General features: G+C 41.9%; 1 protein-coding gene across 3 annotated transcripts in view; it reads left to right on the top strand.

Annotated features, from left to right (window-relative positions):
• LOC5578143 overlaps window positions 1–15,575 on the top strand; it is a 148,725-nt gene extending 133,150 nt beyond the window's left edge. For all 3 annotated transcript variants that reach the window (XM_021849524.1, XM_021849519.1, XM_001663663.2), the window contains exons 4-9: window positions 7,380–7,486; window positions 8,416–8,604; window positions 8,666–8,772; window positions 8,836–9,021; window positions 14,581–14,726; window positions 14,790–15,575. In XM_021849524.1, coding sequence (XP_021705216.1) covers window positions 7,380–7,486; window positions 8,416–8,604; window positions 8,666–8,772; window positions 8,836–9,021; window positions 14,581–14,726; window positions 14,790–15,050 — 996 coding nt within the window. In that variant the 3' untranslated portion in view covers window positions 15,051–15,575. The remainder of the gene's footprint in view (window positions 1–7,379; window positions 7,487–8,415; window positions 8,605–8,665; window positions 8,773–8,835; window positions 9,022–14,580; window positions 14,727–14,789) is intronic.
• Window positions 15,576–20,085: the final 4,510 nt, after the last annotated feature.

Raw genomic sequence — 20,085 nt, 5'->3', positions numbered from 1 at the left:
TTCCTAAATTGGTCAATTGCATTGGTTTCTCATGAGAGTGGCCAAATTAGGAGTGCCCTGGCCAAATTAGGTGTATGGGAGTTAAAATTATTTTATTTTATTTTATTTTATTGATGAAAGGGGGTCAGGGGCCAAGTCTCCAGCATAAGTTTGAAAACTCACACCGTCCATTATACACCGGGGGGTTTTGGAGTTTGGGAAGTAGGCAACGCAACATCTTTGACCAGAAGGTTCTTTAAGTTTTGCTTCTACTCTTGACTTCCAATACACGTATGAATGATGCAAGGTCAAAAGAACATGAATCAGTCATACATATAGCGGTAGTGAAGTGTTTTGCCTAAGGATATGGGAAAGGAGGGATTTTGGGTGGTGTTTTGTAAATAGCTCTGTGGAACAAGTTTGTTATTAGTTAAAAATTTAGTTAATCTGATTCATCTTGCAATCAGTAATAAGAATATTTACAAGAACATGATACTTAACTTTTCTCGGCCAATACGCTGCCATGTCTTTCCTCTCCAATGGATTTTTCCTCGTTGTAATGTCGGGTTAGATACGAAAACAAGGATAAAGAGAGAAGAAATGTTAGTGATTATTACATGCTTTATTGCTGTATTGGCCTACAATGAAATCATAGAAAATTCGCTCTTTGGATTCCCATGATAACAATCCCCATGCAGCTTACGAGAAACTCCATGGCAACGATCACTGTACGCCATGTGCGGCATTCAGGACATCTCAACAATACTGAGGACGAACAACAAAAAATGAATCCAAAAGAGCGAAAACCTCAATGTTTCAATGTAGGACAATTCAGCTTTAATGCATGTGAGAAGTTCTTGGTTCTCACAACGGCCATTCAGAATGGTTCGACGGATGTAGATTAAAGATCATTATGATAAAATTAACGCGACGACATGTTAGTGAACTCAGAACGATTATTGTATTTGCAACTGTTAATTTCGATAGTTAAACTTAGGGTCGGTTATTGTATATAACTTTTAAGATAAGCAGGAGTAAAGCACGAACGCGAAGTAATGATCTTCCATCCCATCTTCAAGTACTCCCCACAAGTACAACACTTCATTCTGGCACTTTAGAACGTCCATGTTGTAACTTGTTCACACAAGAAATCTGCCTCGACCGAGTTGGCAGAACGCGCCCATACCCCTTTCTGAACCAAAGGACAGGGTAGGTGTATGGGAGTTAAAATTATAAGAAAAAATAATTGTTTTTCTTATGTTTTGAATCAATTTGGACAAGTTAATGAATGTAGCTCTATCATATGAATGTGATCTACACAAAAGGTTTCATTCTGATTGGCTATGTAAAACGGTGTATAATCCACTATGGCGTATGGCCAAAACCGGTGCTTCTACCCTACTTATGTTACACAAGTAGTAAAATCAAGATAGCTAGTTTCACCCAACAAGCAAACAATGCATTTAGTTGAACAGCTGTAAGTATTTGTACATTTGGGGTTGGAAATTTATTTCATTTGATGAACATTAAAGACAATCAATTATATAATGGATGAAAAGTAGATTTTGCAATATTAACAAGTGTTGCGATTGCGGGAGGTGCTTCTGACATCGACTCTTTTAGCAGAAATTAAGACCAGAATATTTGTCTTCACTCAGCTACAAAGCTATATATAACATTTATTAGGTTTTACTCACAAATTCGGTGACAAACTGCAGGGAAGCAATTGATTCCTTTTAGCAAGCATCTCCATCTTCGCACAGCCATTCACTTCTAAATATTATCTATGTTGTGTATTTGTTCCTGATGAATGCTAACTGTCAATATGCGTATTACGATAAATGCTATAATTTAAAATGCGCTATTGTGCGCAACATTCACCCCCCCGTAACACTTCAAATTTGAGAAGTTTTATATTATTTTTAAATATAGAATTTGAGCGCTCACATTGAAAACGAAAACACAATAACTTTGAAATTACGTACAGCTTAAAATTACTATTACAGTAGATAAGCCGCAATTCCTATCACACGACAAGCATAAATGTACAGGGGGTTGTCTAAATAACTGGGACAGGCAAAAATTGGGCCAACTTTGGAATGCTGGAACTTTGACAAAAATTGATCGATTTCAATTCTTTAAGAAGTAATGGACGGGTCAACTAATCTAGTTTTGAGGTGCATCCACGGAGATGAACTATGACCACCGGATACCGGTAATAATCCGGATTTCCGGAAGCATGTCTTGTACAGATTTGGCCACTCATGGCGCCGCCAAGTGCCCCGGGGGAACCTTCCATAGGGGACGATTTTGTCATCAAAACATATCATGCGACGGCTCATTCTTTATGTCTTGTCGTAAATAGGGCAACTGTAGACTCAAAATGGATAGTTGACTACAGTGACTACTTTTGGGACCAACGGATGTCCCCGAAGGAACCTGTCATTGGGGACATTTCTGTTTTTACACCAAAACATATCATGCGACGGCTCTTTCTTCATGCCTTGTCGTAAATAAAGTAACTGTAGACTCAAAGTGGGAATTTAATTGAAGTGGCCACTTTTGGGACCACTGGGTGTCCTCTAGGAAACCTATGATTGGGTCCTCCTCGAGCATCGTCCACGTTTCATGCCCGTAGATAGCGTTATTAGCGTTTTGTACATGGTACATTTGGTGCGGGTGTGACCGCAGCTTCTTGTGGAGGCCATAGTAGGCCCGACTTCCTCTGATGATGCGCCTCCGTATTTCACGGCTACCGTTATTGTCAGCCGTCAGCAAGGATCCAAGGTAGACGAACTCGTCGACCACCTCAAACGTATCCTCGTCTATCGTAACACTGCTACCTAGGCGAGCCCTGTTGCGCTCGGCCCCACCAGCTAGCATGTACTTTGTCTTGGACGCATTCACCACCAGTCCAACTTACGCTGCCTCGCGAAGCATACAAATTGTCCGGATCTCCTAAAAATCGTACCCCGGCTGTTAAGCCCGGCTCTCCGCATAAGACCTTCTAGCGCAATATTGAACAACAGGCACGAAAGTCCATCACCTTGTCGTAGTCCCCGGTGGGATCCAAACGAACTGGAATGTTCGCCTGAAACCTTCACACAATTTTGCACACTTTCCATCGTCGCTCTTATCAGTCTCGTGAGCTTCCCGGGAAAGCTGTTCTCGTCCATGATTTTCCATAGCTCTAGGCGGTCGATACTATCGTATGTCGCCATGAAATCGATGAAAAGGTGATGCGTTGGGACCTGGTATTCACGACATTTTTGGAGGATTTGCCGTACAGAAAAGACATGGTCCGTTGTCGATCCGCCGTCAACGAAGTGGGCTTGATATCTTCCCACGAGCTCGCTTATTATAGGTGATAGACGACGGAAGATGATCTAGGATAATACTTTGTAGGCCGCATTTAGAATGGTGATCGCTCGAAAGTTCTCACAATCTAACTTGTAGCCATTCTTGTAAATGGGGCATATTACCCCTTCCTTCCATTCCTCCGGTAGCTGTTATGTTTCCCAGATTGTGCCTATTAGCCGGTGCAGCAAACGGCCAGCCTCTCCGGGCCCATTTTTATGAGTTCAGCTCCGATACCATCCTTACCAGCAGCGTTATTGTTCTTGAGCTGGTGAATGGCATCCTCAACCTCTCTCAAAGTGGGGGCTGGTTGGTTTCCATCCTCCGCAGTACCGACGAAGGCATTTCCTCCGTTGTCCCGACCTTCATTGCTCGTCCATCAAAAAGTTTCCCCTCCTTATCCCTGCACATCACAGCTCGCGGCACGAAGCCGTTGCGGGATGCGTTGAGCTTCTAATAGAACTTGCGTGTTTCTTGAGACCGGCACAGCTGTTCCATCACTTCGCACTCCGTCTCCTCCAGGCGGCGTTTTTTCTTCCGAAAGAGGCGGGTCTGCTGTTGCCGTTTCCGTCTATAACGCTCCACGTTCTGCTGGGTCTCTTGCTGCAGCATGACCGCCCGCGCTGCGTTCTTCTCCTACAAAATATGCCTACATTCCTCGTTGAACCAATCGTTCCGTCTACTCCGTCCCACGTACCCGACGTTGCTCTCAGCTGCATCGTTGATGGTTGCTTTCACTGTTCTCCAGCAGCCCTCAAAAGGGGCTTCATCCAGCTCACCCTCTTCTAAAACAAATGCATTTCATAAGAAAAAAAATAATGATATATTTCACAAAAAAAATATCTCAAGGCACCAAAGATGGACAGCAGGTCACATTATAAAGACTTGGTTACTATTTTACTGCAGGTCCCTATTTTTAATAGATCTCTAAAGGGGTTTCATGACCGAAACGGTCGCTAAGGTCACTATTTTTGTTTTCATGCAGTAAGTCCTGGTAGTTCTAGAGACTGGAGAAAGTTCCAAAGACTCTTACGCTATCATTCTTAATAAGAATTTATTCTATGATTCCTTGGGTTAAAGCTTCAAAAATTGTTCTAGTGATTTTTTAATAAATTTATTCTTGAATATTTTCAGGCACTTCTCAAAATATCCCTCCGGTTATTCTTCTAGACATTTCCCTCAAACTCTACCAGAGATTTCTTGAGGAAATCCCTCATCCTTTCTTCAAGGAGTTCAAACGCCAATTTTTCCAGTTGTTCTTTCAATCTTTGTTATCATCCAGTCTTATGGATTTCTTTGTGAATTCATTACGTTTGTTGTGGTGATTTTTCTGTGAAACTGGCAACACTGAACAATAATGTGCAGATAGTGGAGGTGAAGTATTTGCAGTAAGTGGTGTATGACGGCGGGAGTTAAAACTTTTGTAAAACACGGATATGCACACTAAAAAGTAATTTAGAATAACTACCGAAAAGCTAAACATTACATATAATTTGCAATTGGATTAGATGGACAAATTGATGTGAAGATTTGCGAAAAAGTTACACGTCTTCTCAGTGAGAATCGAACTCACGACTCCCCGATCTCTAGTTGGGGCGCGTTACCACTACGCCATGAGAGGACTCATGAACGCAGAAGTTAACCTGAATTCGATTTCAGCTCAATAATCACGTGGTCCTTTTTCGCAAAGTGCACCTCTTTCGGAAGAATTAGATGCCCATCCAAACATAACGCTTTCTATATATATATCCAATGCCTAGCCCGAGAGCGCATTGTTTTTTAGGTATAGGAATAGCACACTACACTAGCCAGCAACTGCGCTGGCTGAGGTATCTATTGTGTGGGCTTCCAATGGGTCGCGACGTTCTCAAACGACCGGTTACGGAACATGAGTCCGTTGCTCGATAAATACATGTTTTTTTAATTATGAATCGTGGTTTACGGCTAACCAGCCGAGTGGAAGTTTTAACAACTACCGAAATGCTAAACATTACATATAATTTGCAATTGGATTAGATGGACAAATTGATGTGAAGATTTGCGAAAAAGTTACACGTCTTATCAGTGAGAATCGAACTCACGACTCCCCGATAGTTGTTAAAACTTCCACTCGGCTGGTTAGCCGTAAACCACGATTCATAATTAAAAAACATGTAATTTAGAATAGTTTAAAATGTGATAAATAAATGAATTTTTCAGCATAGAAGCTGCTTAACGAAAAAGCTGCTATCAATAGGTGTTTTGTCCGAACAAAAGTGTCTCCGCCAACAACGTTTTTTTACAGGAATTGATCCAGAATACATCCAGAAATTATTCCAGGAAATCTATTAAAAACTCTTCTGAGCTTCAATAAATTCGAACGGGAATTCCTTATAAGAAAATCTTCCTATGAATTTCTCAAAATTTTATTAATCATTCCACACCACAAAATACCAAACCAATTATGTATTCCGATTCTTTAAGAATTCCGTTCGATGTTTTCATTTTTAAAACCTACAGCATGTTAACCCCTCTACCGACAGCTTCAGTTTTTCACCACAAAAATATTAAAATTGCGATAATTTTTTCGTGTCTCAATATTTTTACACCTTTTTTTTCTCAAAAGTTCTCAAAAATCTCTTCTATTTTTGTCATCGGATTTTGCAGATATTTCAATATTCTTTAGGGGACCGACACTTCCCATAAAAAAATTCTTTTGCCATTACTTTGATTCAAGTCAATTTATCAAAAACAAAATTTGTGCGCTAAAAATGTTAGGTAATAAGGAGCTTCTCTGAAATCCAAATAGGTTGAATTGTCTCCAAGAAATCCTAAAATTAAATTATAATTTTTTATTCAAAGCTATTGCACCAACACAGGTTCCTTTTTTTCTCTTAAAAATACTGTTTCGAAAAGTGAATGGGCCGAGCACGTTAAACATTCTGCAGCCTGAGATATTTACATGGGTTCTGGCAACGTGTCGGTGTGTCCAAGGAATTTTGGAACATTTCCGATGACGAATCAAAAATGATACAGATTCTGAAAAAAAAAACTTGTAAAAAAAAATTAGAAAATCAAAAATTTTCGAATTGAATATTTGTTGACGAAAAATTGATCCTGGTAGTAGAGGGGTAAATGGTTTTATTCCATATGTGATCTTAAAATCTTCACAATGAAAGCATTGATGACCTTGAAATTCGATTTTCAGGATTTTCAATTCTAAAACACCTCCACCGGAGTTAATTTTTGCAATGTTGATTCATTACCGACATACCACAACAATAGTGGCAATGATTTCTACTGCAAATTGTTGTGCCTAAAGATAATTTTAATTATTGAAAAACTTTTAAACATGCTCCACATATGAAGAGCGATTGTATTGTTTTTACGCTAATATGTTGTAAGGTTGTTTGTTTTGGCAATACAAGCTGTGCTCACAAGATATAAATTTTCTCCAAGTCATGTACCTGAAATATCCAGACCTGACAATTCAAGGACTAGGACTATAAATGACAACAATATTTACCCCCCGAAGACACAATTTTCGTGTGGCAAATAAAACAGCCGAAAAGCATGTTTGATATTTTTTTAATTTCAAGAATGTTTGGAAACAAGAGTCGTAATTCTTTTAAAAAAATATGTTACAACTCAGAAACATGTCTAGCAAAACTGATAAACATATAAGATAAGGGAGAAGAAATTGTGATCTCCATATTACTAGATGAATCGAAGCCAAACCTCAATTTTTCAAGAGCATACATCTGGGGAACCAAACAACCGTTTAAGCTTAAAACTAAATCGATTGCCAATAGTTGGCTGTGACCAATCCATTAAGTTTTTAGCTCAAACGGGTGTTCGGTTCTCCAGATTTGTGTCTTTGAAAATTTGAAGTTTGGCTTCGATTCATCTTCACCTTAAAAGAAACCTCTAATGTAATCCCGTAATTAATTCAACATAATGCAACCTAATCTATATGTATCAGTCTTAAAATAATGAACCTTGTACGAAATTAATTGTCACATTAAATATTTATCTCCTACATTCTTTTTCTCTCTTGTCCACAGCGTTCCGAGGAGCGATCTGTTCAACTGGCCGTACGAGTTCACAAAACGTTGGAGCTAGCCGATGACAAATTCTACGTTATCACATGTGGCAAAACAGGATTCGCTAGGTAAGCAAATAAGCATGCTGTCTGAACGATTGTTTTTATCAGAATAAAATAAAAGTTACAAGAGGAGCAGATACTGTGCGCAATAGACAGATGCAATTTTTAAAGTTTTTGCTCCCTTATGCTTAAACGGTGTCAATTATGATTAAAATCATTCTCCCAAAATTTGATGTGATTTGGAAGAAATTTGGTTGTGCACACACCATTTGAAGGTTATATGGAAATTACTATGGAAAACGCCAACCTTTTGTGTTCAGTCCTGTAACTGCTCGTTATAATAATCTATGGAAAAGTGAACGAACTCTCCTCATGTGAAATCTTCCCAGCTACAACTTTGCCGAAGTCCACATTTTGATGGGACGTACAGATAATTTGATATGTTTGATAACAAAGTCTAACTCATGCTGATATGATCATTTCATTACTTTCAGAGCAACACGCTTTTTTGCTGAAGGACGTAGTATAAACGTGTCTAATTTTCTCAGCATAATATAATATATATATATATATATATATATATATATATATATATATATATATATATATATATATATATATATATATATATATATATATATATATATATATATATATATATATATATATATATATATATATATATATATATATATATATATATATATATATATATATATATATATATATATATATATATATATATATATTATGATCGATCACAATTTTAAACCGGTATGGCATTAGAACCGTAATCTCATAATCTGTGAAGTGCACTTAACAAATTTTGGCGTAAAACTCTGAAAACAGTTCAAAACAATTAAAACTGTAATTCAAGTCACCGTTTGGGTTCAGCCCTCAGCATGGTGTTTTCTCTTTTTAGTATATCTACACTTTCTGCCAAAAGTATAGAAACGCTTCACCTATTATTGCAAAACTCGTTTCGATGATTTCAGGGATGACAACTCTCCTGTGGCGCTCAAGTTCTACGAAAACGAACGTCGGGTACAGGAAACTGTATACGGTCGGAGATACACGGTCAAGGCTGAGGTTACCCATCCCAATGGAACTCACGGTATACGAGTGAGGAACTGCTTCGCTTTCAACAAAAAGAACAAAACGATCGTTTTAATTGACGAGCGAGGGTAAGCCTAAACTTGCTATATGTGATTGTATTTCATATTGATATGTATACTTTTATATCAGGTGTCCTGTTATGAACAGTGGAAGATACATCATGACGCGCTTCCGTACTGCAGCCAATGGAACAACGGCAACTGCCATGTTGAATTCCATGTTCCGGTTTCCTGAAGGTATCGTCGGATGAACCGATCGGAAGGCTGCCCTATTCTGTTGATAACACACTTTCATTCCAGGTTCCGAAGTTCACTTCCAGTGCGACGTCGATCAGTGCAATGGTCTTTGTCCGGATATTGACGATAGTATGTGCGCCCAGGATTTGAGCACCTACACAAAGTCTGGACGAGCGATAGGGCAAACGGACGAAGGAATGCTATTAGCAGCTACGACAGTGTTTGTGCTGGATCCAATAGATGCAAAACGTGAGTAACAACACTTGCTTTAGGTAGCATACCAATTTCGATTATGTAATACCATAATTTAGTTCTTTTGAACAACAACTTCAATTCGTCGAGAAGTGATGGTGCTCTACAGACACCATGAGCGTTAAAGGGATAATAAGGGAGGAAACTGCAACCATACAGAAGATAGGGATGACACACCACCGTCAACCCACCAAAACCCAGCACATTGATGGACTACAATCAATAGAGATAGAAAACTATAGAGGACGAATGTCGCTGCTGTTCCCTTTGTTCTCGCTCAGAAACATGTCGGGTATAAAAGTGTCAAACTGCATACTTTTTCGTGTTGACATTTATAGCCCCGCCTATCTCCGCCAGCAAAAGATGTTCCTGCAGCGACGCCAGCGACATTCTTCCTCTATAGTTTATTACCTCTATTCTACAATCCGCAACGTTGAATCTACGCCGAATTGATAATTTTCCTCCACTGGGCTCAGTCCTGAGCCAATCGCTTTCAGTCGCCCTGAACGTTAAGTGCCCTTATAATCGAATCTATGACATTTGGTCGAAAGACATTTGGTCGAATGACATTTAGTCGAATGACGTTTGGTCGAAAGTACATTTGGTCGAACGGACATTTCGTCGAATGGACATTTGGTCGAAAAGGTTTAGTTGCAACAGAAAGCATATGATATTTTTTCGAACCGACATTTCGTGGAGAGGATAGTGATCGAATCTAAATAGTATGGAAATAAAGCTTTACGTCGAGAGTAGATTTTTTTTTGCTAATACAAGAGTGATTGGAAAATTGATCAATTATCAGCCATTTTACCAACAATCTGTATGCGATTAACAATTTTTTATTATTCAATTTAAGGGACACTCTCCCAAAATATTGATCAACTTCTTGCGTTTTTTAACATTTCATGCTGTTTATTCGTTCAGACATCATCTGCGATTCAAGATAAGCTGAACTTAAATGAAAGCAAGCCAACTTTTGTCATCTCAGTCAACTTGTCTTCCCTTACCCGACACATAGAATTAGCACAATTTTCATTTTTTAATAATTCAAAGCTTCTACTACACACTCTGTTATTCACTCGAGGTCATCAACACTGTCAGAAGAGCCATATATTTGCCTGAGGAATGTTCTTAAGCTGGAATTCACAATACGCTAAATTACCATAAGCAGAATTACAGACACCTAACATTCACTTCGCCATAAAGGTTTTCTACAAAGAAAATTTTTCCGCCCACTTCAATTCTGATTCCCGCATTCAAAAATCTTACCCACGTCCGTAAGCTGCAAGACCCGGAATTCAAAGAAAGATCCCGATCACTCTCTTCGAATGCTTCCATCAGATGAAGATCAGCAGTTCATTACGAAGAAAGATGACATATCAAAAGAATGATAAATAATGAAAACATCAAGCTCACATCGTTGAGTAATAAAATAAAAAACTTGTTGAGCAGTTTTTCAAAGAATGATGATATTTTCAAAGAATAATAAATTCACTAGATATATTTCAGTCAATGTACAAAACAAAAACTACTTCTGAAAAGTTCATTTGAATAATTTAAAAATAAAACTACATAAAATGTCCCATGTTTTATTCAACAACAGCTAATGATTCAGACCATTCAAAAGAATACGTTATCTTACCAATTTTGTGTTATCCATCTTATGAATATTCAGAAAACAATATCCAATTTTACCAAATGATCTTTCAATAAACTATTTCAAAATAAGATTTCATCCAAATTTCCGTTCAACTAAACTTCATTCGACCAAAATATATGTTCCAAAACGATTCGACCAAATGGTCGGGGTTCTGCTAAACCGCACCAAGTGCCAAAAACTTTATTCCGAGATATTCTACTTTAAAGTCTTGTCGTGTACTAGTTTATCGCGGACGATTAATTTTATTTTTTTTATCGCTCACATGCGATTAACAGTATCCAAGAAATAAACCGAAATTAAATATACAAGTAAATCATCATACATTATCGCTGTAGTTGGATTTTATTAAAACATATGAAGCACTCAGTTCGCTCTGGCTGAACAAAAATTGAAAAATATGGTTCTTGGTTCGGTATGGTTGAATGTGTTTCATAGTTTTCAACAACACTAGTAAAATTGGAGACAAATGATATTTAACATCACCATGCATGTTGGAATCCATGTCACAAGTATTTATGGGAAGGATTCGTTTGTATTGAATCAAGATCCTCACGTGTTCATACATAGATTTTAGTGATCAGAGAAAACCATGAATTTGCTCTGCCAAAGCGCACCAAGTTGCTCCCATTTGATGCACTTTTGCTGATCAAGTTCACAGTCCAATGCTTGCAGTGTTCACCAGGAATGATCATCATTTCAGCTGTACATTAACCTGCTGATGTTTTACTGCAATATAAAAATAATCACAGAATCTAAAAGTTGTTTGATTTCCTTTACCATCGGATAGAACAACAGAAAAAAGTTTCATCGGGATTCGAACTCGTGCCTTCTGAGTGGTAATCTAGTGAGCTACCACTAGGTCATCTTGTAAAAAACTCAATTTGGGAAAAAATGGCACTTGGTGCGGTTTAGCAGAACCCCGACCAAATGTCCATTCGACCAAATGTCCTTTCGACCAAATATTCTTTCGACCAAATGTACTTTCGACCAAATGTCATTCGACCAAATGTCATTCGACGAAATGTCCTAAAGCCCTTATAATCATAGATGCCTTTTACAGCCATATTCCACGTGGCTAGTGAAGCTATATTTGCCAAAAATCATTACCCCAAGATACTTATGGGATCACTTGGACTCTATGGTGCAATCACTTAGGGATGGTACACAAATTATGTCACGCTAAATTTCAACTTTTTCGACCCCTCCCCCTTTGTCACACTTTTTGTATGAGCCCTTCAAAATTTTTGTAAGGCTTGTCACGCTTGGCTTGACCCCCTCCCCCCCCCTGGAGCGTGACGTAATTTGTGCATGACCCCTTACCAAGTAAAGCGCCCGTTGCTCAGATTTGCGATTACAAGCTCAGTCTTATGATGTTCCAATCCCAGTTTCCTAGACCTCATTCAATTCTCAACATCTTCTTCTTCTCAGTACGTCATCGTACATCGCATTCCATAACATCTGGTCAAGGATTGAACCTTGAGGTACTCTTGCGGCATTTCGAACGCCCTTTTGCACAATTTCTGTCGCTTACTCGCTTCCATACATCCGCGAAGATTCCCTGATCTATGCAGCATTGCATCGCTGTTCTAAACATATACAGTTGATACGCTCCACAAGTAGACAAGCCAGTTCTCTGGGCGTAGCACAAAGAATCGTTGCACACTCGCGATATTGCAGCAACTAGCGTGTTGTCGTCTAGATTCAGAGTAACCCGTACGCGCTTTAGGCCTTATAATCGAAACACGCTGTTCTCAAATGTCAGGTTTTTTTTACAATGGGGGAAATCTGCACACAGACGCCTGTGTGGGGATGCCGGACCAACGACAACCCACTAAAACCAGCCCATGCACTGTTCAAGAGCGATTCTCGCTGAATTGCTGAAGTGGGGTACAGAGTTCACAGACACTACCCTTGGCTTCTGATACTCATCTCCTCGGAACCACCTTACGGAATATCTTCGGGGAGGAGCCAGTGCATATAGCACTTAACTCATATAGATGAAGTAGCTTAGGCAAACTGTTTCTCCTAGCCGACTTAAACAATGTGATAAGGGACCAGTCTCGGCAGGGCTAATCCTTTGCAGCCAACTCTTGATCGGCGCGCCATAGGCACTGCAATTCTAGCATAATGTGAGTGGAAGTTCACTTCCCCATGGTTTTATTTATATACATTTGGTATTAGTCGATGGGGGTCCATCTACCTTTAGTGGAGTTATCTTATTTCTGCTGCCTACCTCTGAGCGTTGTATTCTTACACGCGTTGCAAACTCCTCGGGTGACTCTTTGGTTGAAGCATTGAACATCTGACTTGATGATGAGCCCATGTTCCTATACGTGCTTTCCAACCGCTTTCTGCTCGTTCTAAGCGCTTTTGACCAGATTGATCCTCCATACCTTAGTATGGATAGCGCCACGCTTGCCAGGAGCTTGCGTCTGCTGGCAATTACAGCAGAGCTGTTAGATATCATCCTCGAAAGGAAGCGAAGCTCATTTTGTCATCCATCATTACCCCAAGATGCCTAGGGAATAGCTTGGACTCTATGGTACAATCACCTACCAAGATAAGCGCCCGCTACTCGGACTTGCAGTTGTTGACCACCACCACCTCGGTCTTGTGACGGACCAGTCCTAGTTTCATGAGCTTCATCCATTCCTCAACCATCGAGATAGAGTGCGCTGTTGTCAACTCTACTTCCTCCATCGATTCGCCATAGCCCATTAGGGCGATGTCGTCGGCGAAGCCAACAATTTTAACAACCGTCGGAAGGGGCAGCCTCAGTACGTCATCGTACATTGCATTCCATAACTTCGGACCCAGGATTGAACCTTGAGGTACTTCCGCGCTAATTCGAACGCTTTTCTGCCTCCTCTGTGTTATACAGTAGAATTCTACCATTAAAATAGCTTTCTAGTAGCTTACACAACTGCACCGGTACCTTGAGGCGTGGGCTATCGCTTCCAAATTAGTGCTATTGAAAGCATTCTTTACAGCCAGAGTAGCAACCGCGCAGTAACGGATGCCGCTTCTTTTATACTCGATTGCCACCTCAGCTGTCTGAACGACTGACTGGATAGCATCCAGAGTAGATTTACCTTTCCTGAATCCAAACTGACTATTGATCAGGCCGTCCGCACCTTCCGTATACGGTACTAGCATATTAGGAATCAACCTCTTCAACAATTTGTCCGTCGTATATAGTAGACTTTGTTAGTAGCACCAATTTCTGTCGCTTCCATACATCCGGGAAGATTCCTTAATCTATGCAGCGTTGCATCATGGTTCTGAACACGTACGGATCCACATTCACTGCCGTCATCGACGAAAACGTGGTTGAGTAGCGATTCTGTCTGCTGAGGTGGCCTCCACCGATACGAGAGGCTATGCTGGAAATAGGTGCTACGAATATTCTAGCACGCGTTCTTGTTCGTCAGCCGGTGGGCGCCGAACTTTCCAATTGTTGGTGTGGCAAACCTGAGCGTTCAAATCTACTATGATGATCTTGACATCGTGGTTTGGGCAGCAATCGTACTCATCATCAGTGCTTCCAGAAAAATGGCATGTTGATTATACTAAAGTTAAATGGTCGGTGTCCAGACAGACTGGACCAAGTGTTTTTAATAGTTTCGGGAAAATGTACCCCAAGCAGCCTAAATTTCAAAATATTTGCATTATTTGCTGTCATAATGGAACTTATCTATCTGACGATACAATTGCATTAAAACAGCATAGGAAAATTCAGAATTGAAGTTCTTCACGCATCTTTAAAGCGCTAAAATATAATTTAGTCCAGTCTCTCTGATCTGGTAGTAGTATGCTTCATGAACTAGCGGTTTCTTCAGGGTGTTGATTAATTTAGGTTCAATGTTATGTTTTAATCATTTTGTTTGTATTCTCAGCTCTTGGACCGCTTTGTGATGACAGTGGCATCAGACCACATTGGCTGCTGTGGCTGACGATTGCTCTAGCCGTTTTGTTCCTCATTATGCTGTTGATGAACATCTTCCTGTGCACAGCAATGAGCTGCAGCTGTGCAAGAACAGAGGTAAATATATTGCTCCGTGTATGTACATGTGAAATCACTTAATCCTGTTTATTCCTCGCACAGATCATCGAGAAGGAGCCCTCCATAATTGAAGAATACGATCCTTATCGAAGCTGGCATGGTTCGCAGTACGGATCGCGCTATTCGCTGCATGGTCGTGACGGCGGTCACAACAAGGGCTACACCAGTGGGGGCAGCACGATACACTCGAATCGATCCCTACCCATCGATTCTGACCATTATGCGATAGTACACAGTCGCCCCGGATCGAGGCATTCCGGTTTGCACGGTCATCGGCCTCGAGGGCCGCCAAGCAATATGTAAATTAGTTTCCGAATCTGTACTATTCTTCTCTAATACTGCCATCCGATCGAGGCAATCAAATAATTCGCCTAGAACACTGCACGGAATCAAACAGTGTTTCACTTAACAAGCGTCTATCTCACAAGAACAAAGTGCACACGACTTTCTCCTGAAAAACTTTTTAAAATTTATCTCCTAAGCATAGCTTGTGGAAGATGTAAATAATTGGAAATTGTGAAATCATCACGTTAATTTTATGGTAACTCTTAACGAAACTCGATACATGTTTTAACAAGTAGTAAAAATCAGTTAATCTGTAACGAAAGATTTCAAACAACAAACCGCAACAACTACTAAATCTGCAAAAAAAAATCTAGACTGTTAGTTTGGTTCTGTAATTTTCAGACAAATTTTAAATAAAACATATTTGATGATTTCTTCTATGCAAATAACGTAAGCAGTAGGGAAAAGACACTTAACGTTTAAGTAACATGTAAGTGCAAAATTGTAAAATAATGATAAATAAAAAGCTAATAAATAACACAATAGCGTTTGTTAGTACTGCATTCAGTATTTCAATCACCCGGGTTTTCTGGCGAAAGTTGGAATCTTATTTGTTTTCCATGTACCTTTTTGGATCCACTAAGACCCCCATGAACACTAGCCTGGGATAAGGTGATATTGTCGGAAGTAGTGCAGAGCCCCATGGGCTCCAGAGAGTTCAGATAGTTAGAAGAATTTTATTCAAGATTCAAGAAAAGTTCTCAAGTCCTTCAAGATGGCCAACCCGGCGGAAAATTCTCAGCGAGGCGAAGGAGACGCAGTCCAGAATAGGATCCATTCCATCCATGGTTCAGCTAGCCTACCGTCAATCGAACTTCTGCGCGGCCGCGAAAACTGGTCGACGTGGAAATTCGCGGTACAAACGTTCCTGGAACTGGAAGATTTGTGGGAAGTCGTGAAGCCAACGCCGAACGCAGACGGGACCCTTCCGGTGGCAGACGCATTGAAGGACCGGAGAGCGCGAGCGAAAATCATCCTTTTGCTCGATCCGGTTAACTACGTGCATGTGAGGGAAGCCAAATCAGCACGGGACACGTGGTCGAAGTTGGAAGCAGCGTTCGAGGACTCTGGATTGACCCGGAAAGTCGGCCTGTTGAGAAAACTCATCACAACCTCCTTGGCAACCAGCAACTCCATGGAGACGTTTGTTAACGACATCATAGCAACCGCACACCAACTGCGTGGAAGTGGAATTGGCTTCGAGATCACCGACGAGTGGATAGGAACACTTTTGCTGGCCGGTTTACCTGAAGAATATCGGCCGATGATCATGGCTCTTGAAAACTCCGGAGCAGCGATTACCGGTGACGTCATCAAGACAAAACTGCTGCAGGAGATCAGAGTGCCAATGTCAGGGGCCGCATTCGCTAGCAACAAGCATGGCCGGAAACCAATCAAGCAAAGTGAAAAACCGAATTCATCATCAAGCAAAGGTCCGAAATGCAGGCGCTGTCACAAATTCGGCCACATTGCAAGAGAGTGCTCGACAAGAGAGCCGAAGAAAAGCGACGGAAATGCCTGGTGCACGGTGATGTCAGCGGTTGAAGAGGATGATAACGATTGGTATTTCGACTCGGGAGTATCCAATCATTTTACGAAGTCAGCGCAGCATCTGGAGGAGTTTCGCAAGTGCGGCGGCAAGGTTATTGCCGCAAACCGCGGCGCGATGAAGATTGTTGCCAAAGGAAGCATGAAATTGAAACCCGCATGCTGCCCGAACGACCCTGCGATTACGGTGGATGAGGTGCAAGTGATTCCCGATTTGTCATCGAATTTGCTTTCGGTGAGCCAAATAGTGCAACGAGGACACACGGTAACATTCAACAAGGATGGCGTCCAAGTCATCAATCCGAGCGGTGAGTTAATTGCGACTGGTAGTAGGAAGCGTGACCTGTTCAAGTTGGACCTGGTTCAGTCTTCAAGAGCACTGGCATGTGCATCGAATGAAACTGCAGCTCTGTGGCACAAGAGACTTGGTCACATCAACTACGACAGCTTACATCGGATGAAACGTGGCTTGGTTTCTGGAATTGAATATGCAGAGCCGCCCAGGAGCAACGACAAGTGCAAGGTTTGTTCTATGGGTAAGCAGACACGTTTACCTTTTAGCAAATGCGGTTCACGAGCGTCGAATGTACTGGAGGTGGTCCATTCGGATATCTGCGGGCCGATGGAGGTCCAATCGTTGGGTGGCAGCCGCTACTACTTGACCTTCACAGATGACAAGTCCCGTCGAATCTTCGTATATTTCCTGGAAGAGAAATCCGCGCAGAATGTATATGAAGCTTTTGAAAATTTCCGTTGCATGGCTGAGCGACACTCTGGGAAGAAATTGAAGACGATACGCACCGATAACGGTAAAGAATTCACGAATCGGAAACTGGAGGACCATTTGAAGCGTTTGAGAATCCGTCATCAAACAACGGCGGACTACACTCCTGAGCAGAATGGTCTGGCGGAGCGAGTCAACAGAACTATCGTCGAACGGGCGCGATGTATGCTTTTCGAAGCGAATCTCCCGAAAGTGTTTTGGGCAGAAGCTACAGCGACAGCAGTCTACCTCATCAATAGGTCTCCTATCAAAGGACACTCGGCGACCCCAGAGGAAGTTTGGAGCGGTAGGAAACCAAATCTGGCGCACGTTCGTGTTTTCGGTTCGAAGGTAATGGTACACGTTCCGAAGCCGAAGCGCAAAAAGTGGGATGCGAAGGCATTCGAATGTATTCTCACTGGATTTGACGAGGATACAAAAGCATATCGTCTGTGGGATCCGAAATCGAAGAAAATCATCAAGAGTCGAGATGTTACCTTCGTGAGTGAAGCAGGAGAGAAACCATCGTCTTCCAACAGCATGCAGGTTGCAGCCCCGGAGCGAAAAGTCGTACGACTAGACCTGGGCGATCCGTTTCCGGTACATGAGGATCCCAAACCGGTACGAACAGAAGCAATCGACGTCGAAGATGGAATAGTGCCTGTGGAAGAACATCAATCAAGCTCTGAAGATGAAGAATTTCTAGATCCAATTCGTGACGTGACAAACTCTGCGCTCCCTCCGCGATCATCTTCAAATCCGCCCGAGTCACAGGCGTTGAGGCGCAGCGGACGGGAGCGCTACCTGCCAGGCAAGTTAAAAGATTTTTTCTTTCCGAGTAGAGGACTCTCTTCCGATCGATTTTCAGACAACCAACCCGAGTCTGATGTCTACGTGGACGCAGGAAGCGCCATCGACCTTCCTGGACCCGTAGCTAGTGACCGTCAACAAGCACTAGCAGCCAGGCGTCAACCATCAACCGATGGTGATCCACGTACTCCGTCCGAAGCATTGAGGGGACCTGAAGCGAAACTGTGGAAGCAAGCAATGGACGATGAATATCGAGCTCAGATCGAGAACAACACGTGGGAGCTGGTCGAGCTACCTCCGGGCCGAAAAGCGATCGGCTGCAAGTGGATCTTCAAAACGAAGGAAGACGAAAGAGAAAACATCGTGCGGCACAAAGCAAGATTGTGCACAAGGGTTCAATCAGAAATACGGCGTGGACTTCGACGAGGTCTTCGCACCAGTTGCTAAGCAGGTGACCCTCAGGACGCTACTCACGGTGGCAAGCCGTCGTCAGATGTTTGTGAAGCACATGGACGTCAAAACCGCATACCTTCATGGGAAGTTGGATGAAACCATCTACATGAGGCAACCGGAAGGATACTCCATGGGAGGGCCGAACACAGTATGCTTACTGAAACGAAGCATATACGGGCTCAAGCAATCCGCACGTGTGTGGAATCAGAGCATCGATGCAGTTTTGCGGCAAATGGGATTCAACCCATCATCGGCAGATCCCTGTCTGTACGTGCGGAGGAAAGGAAACAGTTACACGTACGTTCTACTCTATGTCGACGACATGTTAGTCGTTTGCAGGACAGAGGAGGAGTTCAAGGCTATTCACCAGGCGTTGAAGCAACATTTCAACGTGACAGCACTAGGAGATGTTAAACATTTCCTAGGAATCGAATTCGAGAGGGATGGTAACGGATTCCAGCTTAATCAAGAACGGTACATCCTGAAGCTCGCAGAACGGTTCGGTCTAGAAAACGCCAAGCCTTCGAAAATACCCTTGGATCCTGGCTACCTGCAGCAGAAGGAGGAGGAGCATGAACTACGTTTGCCGAACAACACTCAATACCTGAGTCTCATCGGCGGTCTGCTGTATGTAGCAGTTAATACTCGGCCTGACATAGCTGTGAGCGTTTCCATTCTGGCTCAAAAATCAAGCTGCCCGACACAACTGGACTGGCACGAGGCCAAGAGAGTGCTCACGTACTTGAAATCGACTAGTAATCACAAATTGATTTTAGGATCCACAGCTGCCGGGCTCGAGACATACGCCGATTGGGCTGGCAACCATCGCGATAGGAAGTCCAATTCCGGTTTCCTAATACGACTGGGAGGTGGCGTCGTCAGTTGGGCATCAAGGAAACAAACTTGTGTGGCGCTGTCATCAACGGAGGCGGAGCTCGTTGCCTTAACCGAGGCGTGCCAAGAGCTCAGCTGGCTCAAGAAGCTGATGATCGATCTAGGTGTCAACGTTTCTTCGCCAGTTACCATATTCGAAGACAATCAAAGCTGTATTCGTCTGGTCGAAAACGGCAAGATAGAGAAGAGGTCGAAGCATATAGCCACGAAATGCTTCTTTGTTCGTGATCTTCAAGAGCAGCAGCAAATCATTCTGAAGTATTGCCCTACCGAGTTCATGTTGGCTGACATACTGACGAAACCGCTGCATCATCTACGATTGAAGACATAGAGGTCCCCAAGCAAACTGCCACGAACACCAACGCACAATCAATCTTACACAAGTCGATTTCCTCAGAATGAAAACGTATCGATGTTTGTTTGACGTCATTGAGCTTTCGGTCAACGGCAAGCCAACAAGGAAGTGGTTGTTTTGCTGCAATTCTGTTATATTTTGATTCTTACAGTAAACAAAAGCAATGTTGT

The sequence above is a fragment of the Aedes aegypti genome, chromosome 1, assembly GCF_002204515.2.
Source record: "Aedes aegypti strain LVP_AGWG chromosome 1, AaegL5.0 Primary Assembly, whole genome shotgun sequence".
Lineage (NCBI taxonomy): Eukaryota > Metazoa > Arthropoda > Insecta > Diptera > Culicidae > Aedes > Aedes aegypti.
Note: the sequence above shows the minus strand (reverse complement) of the source record. Positions and strands in the feature narration are given on the sequence as shown.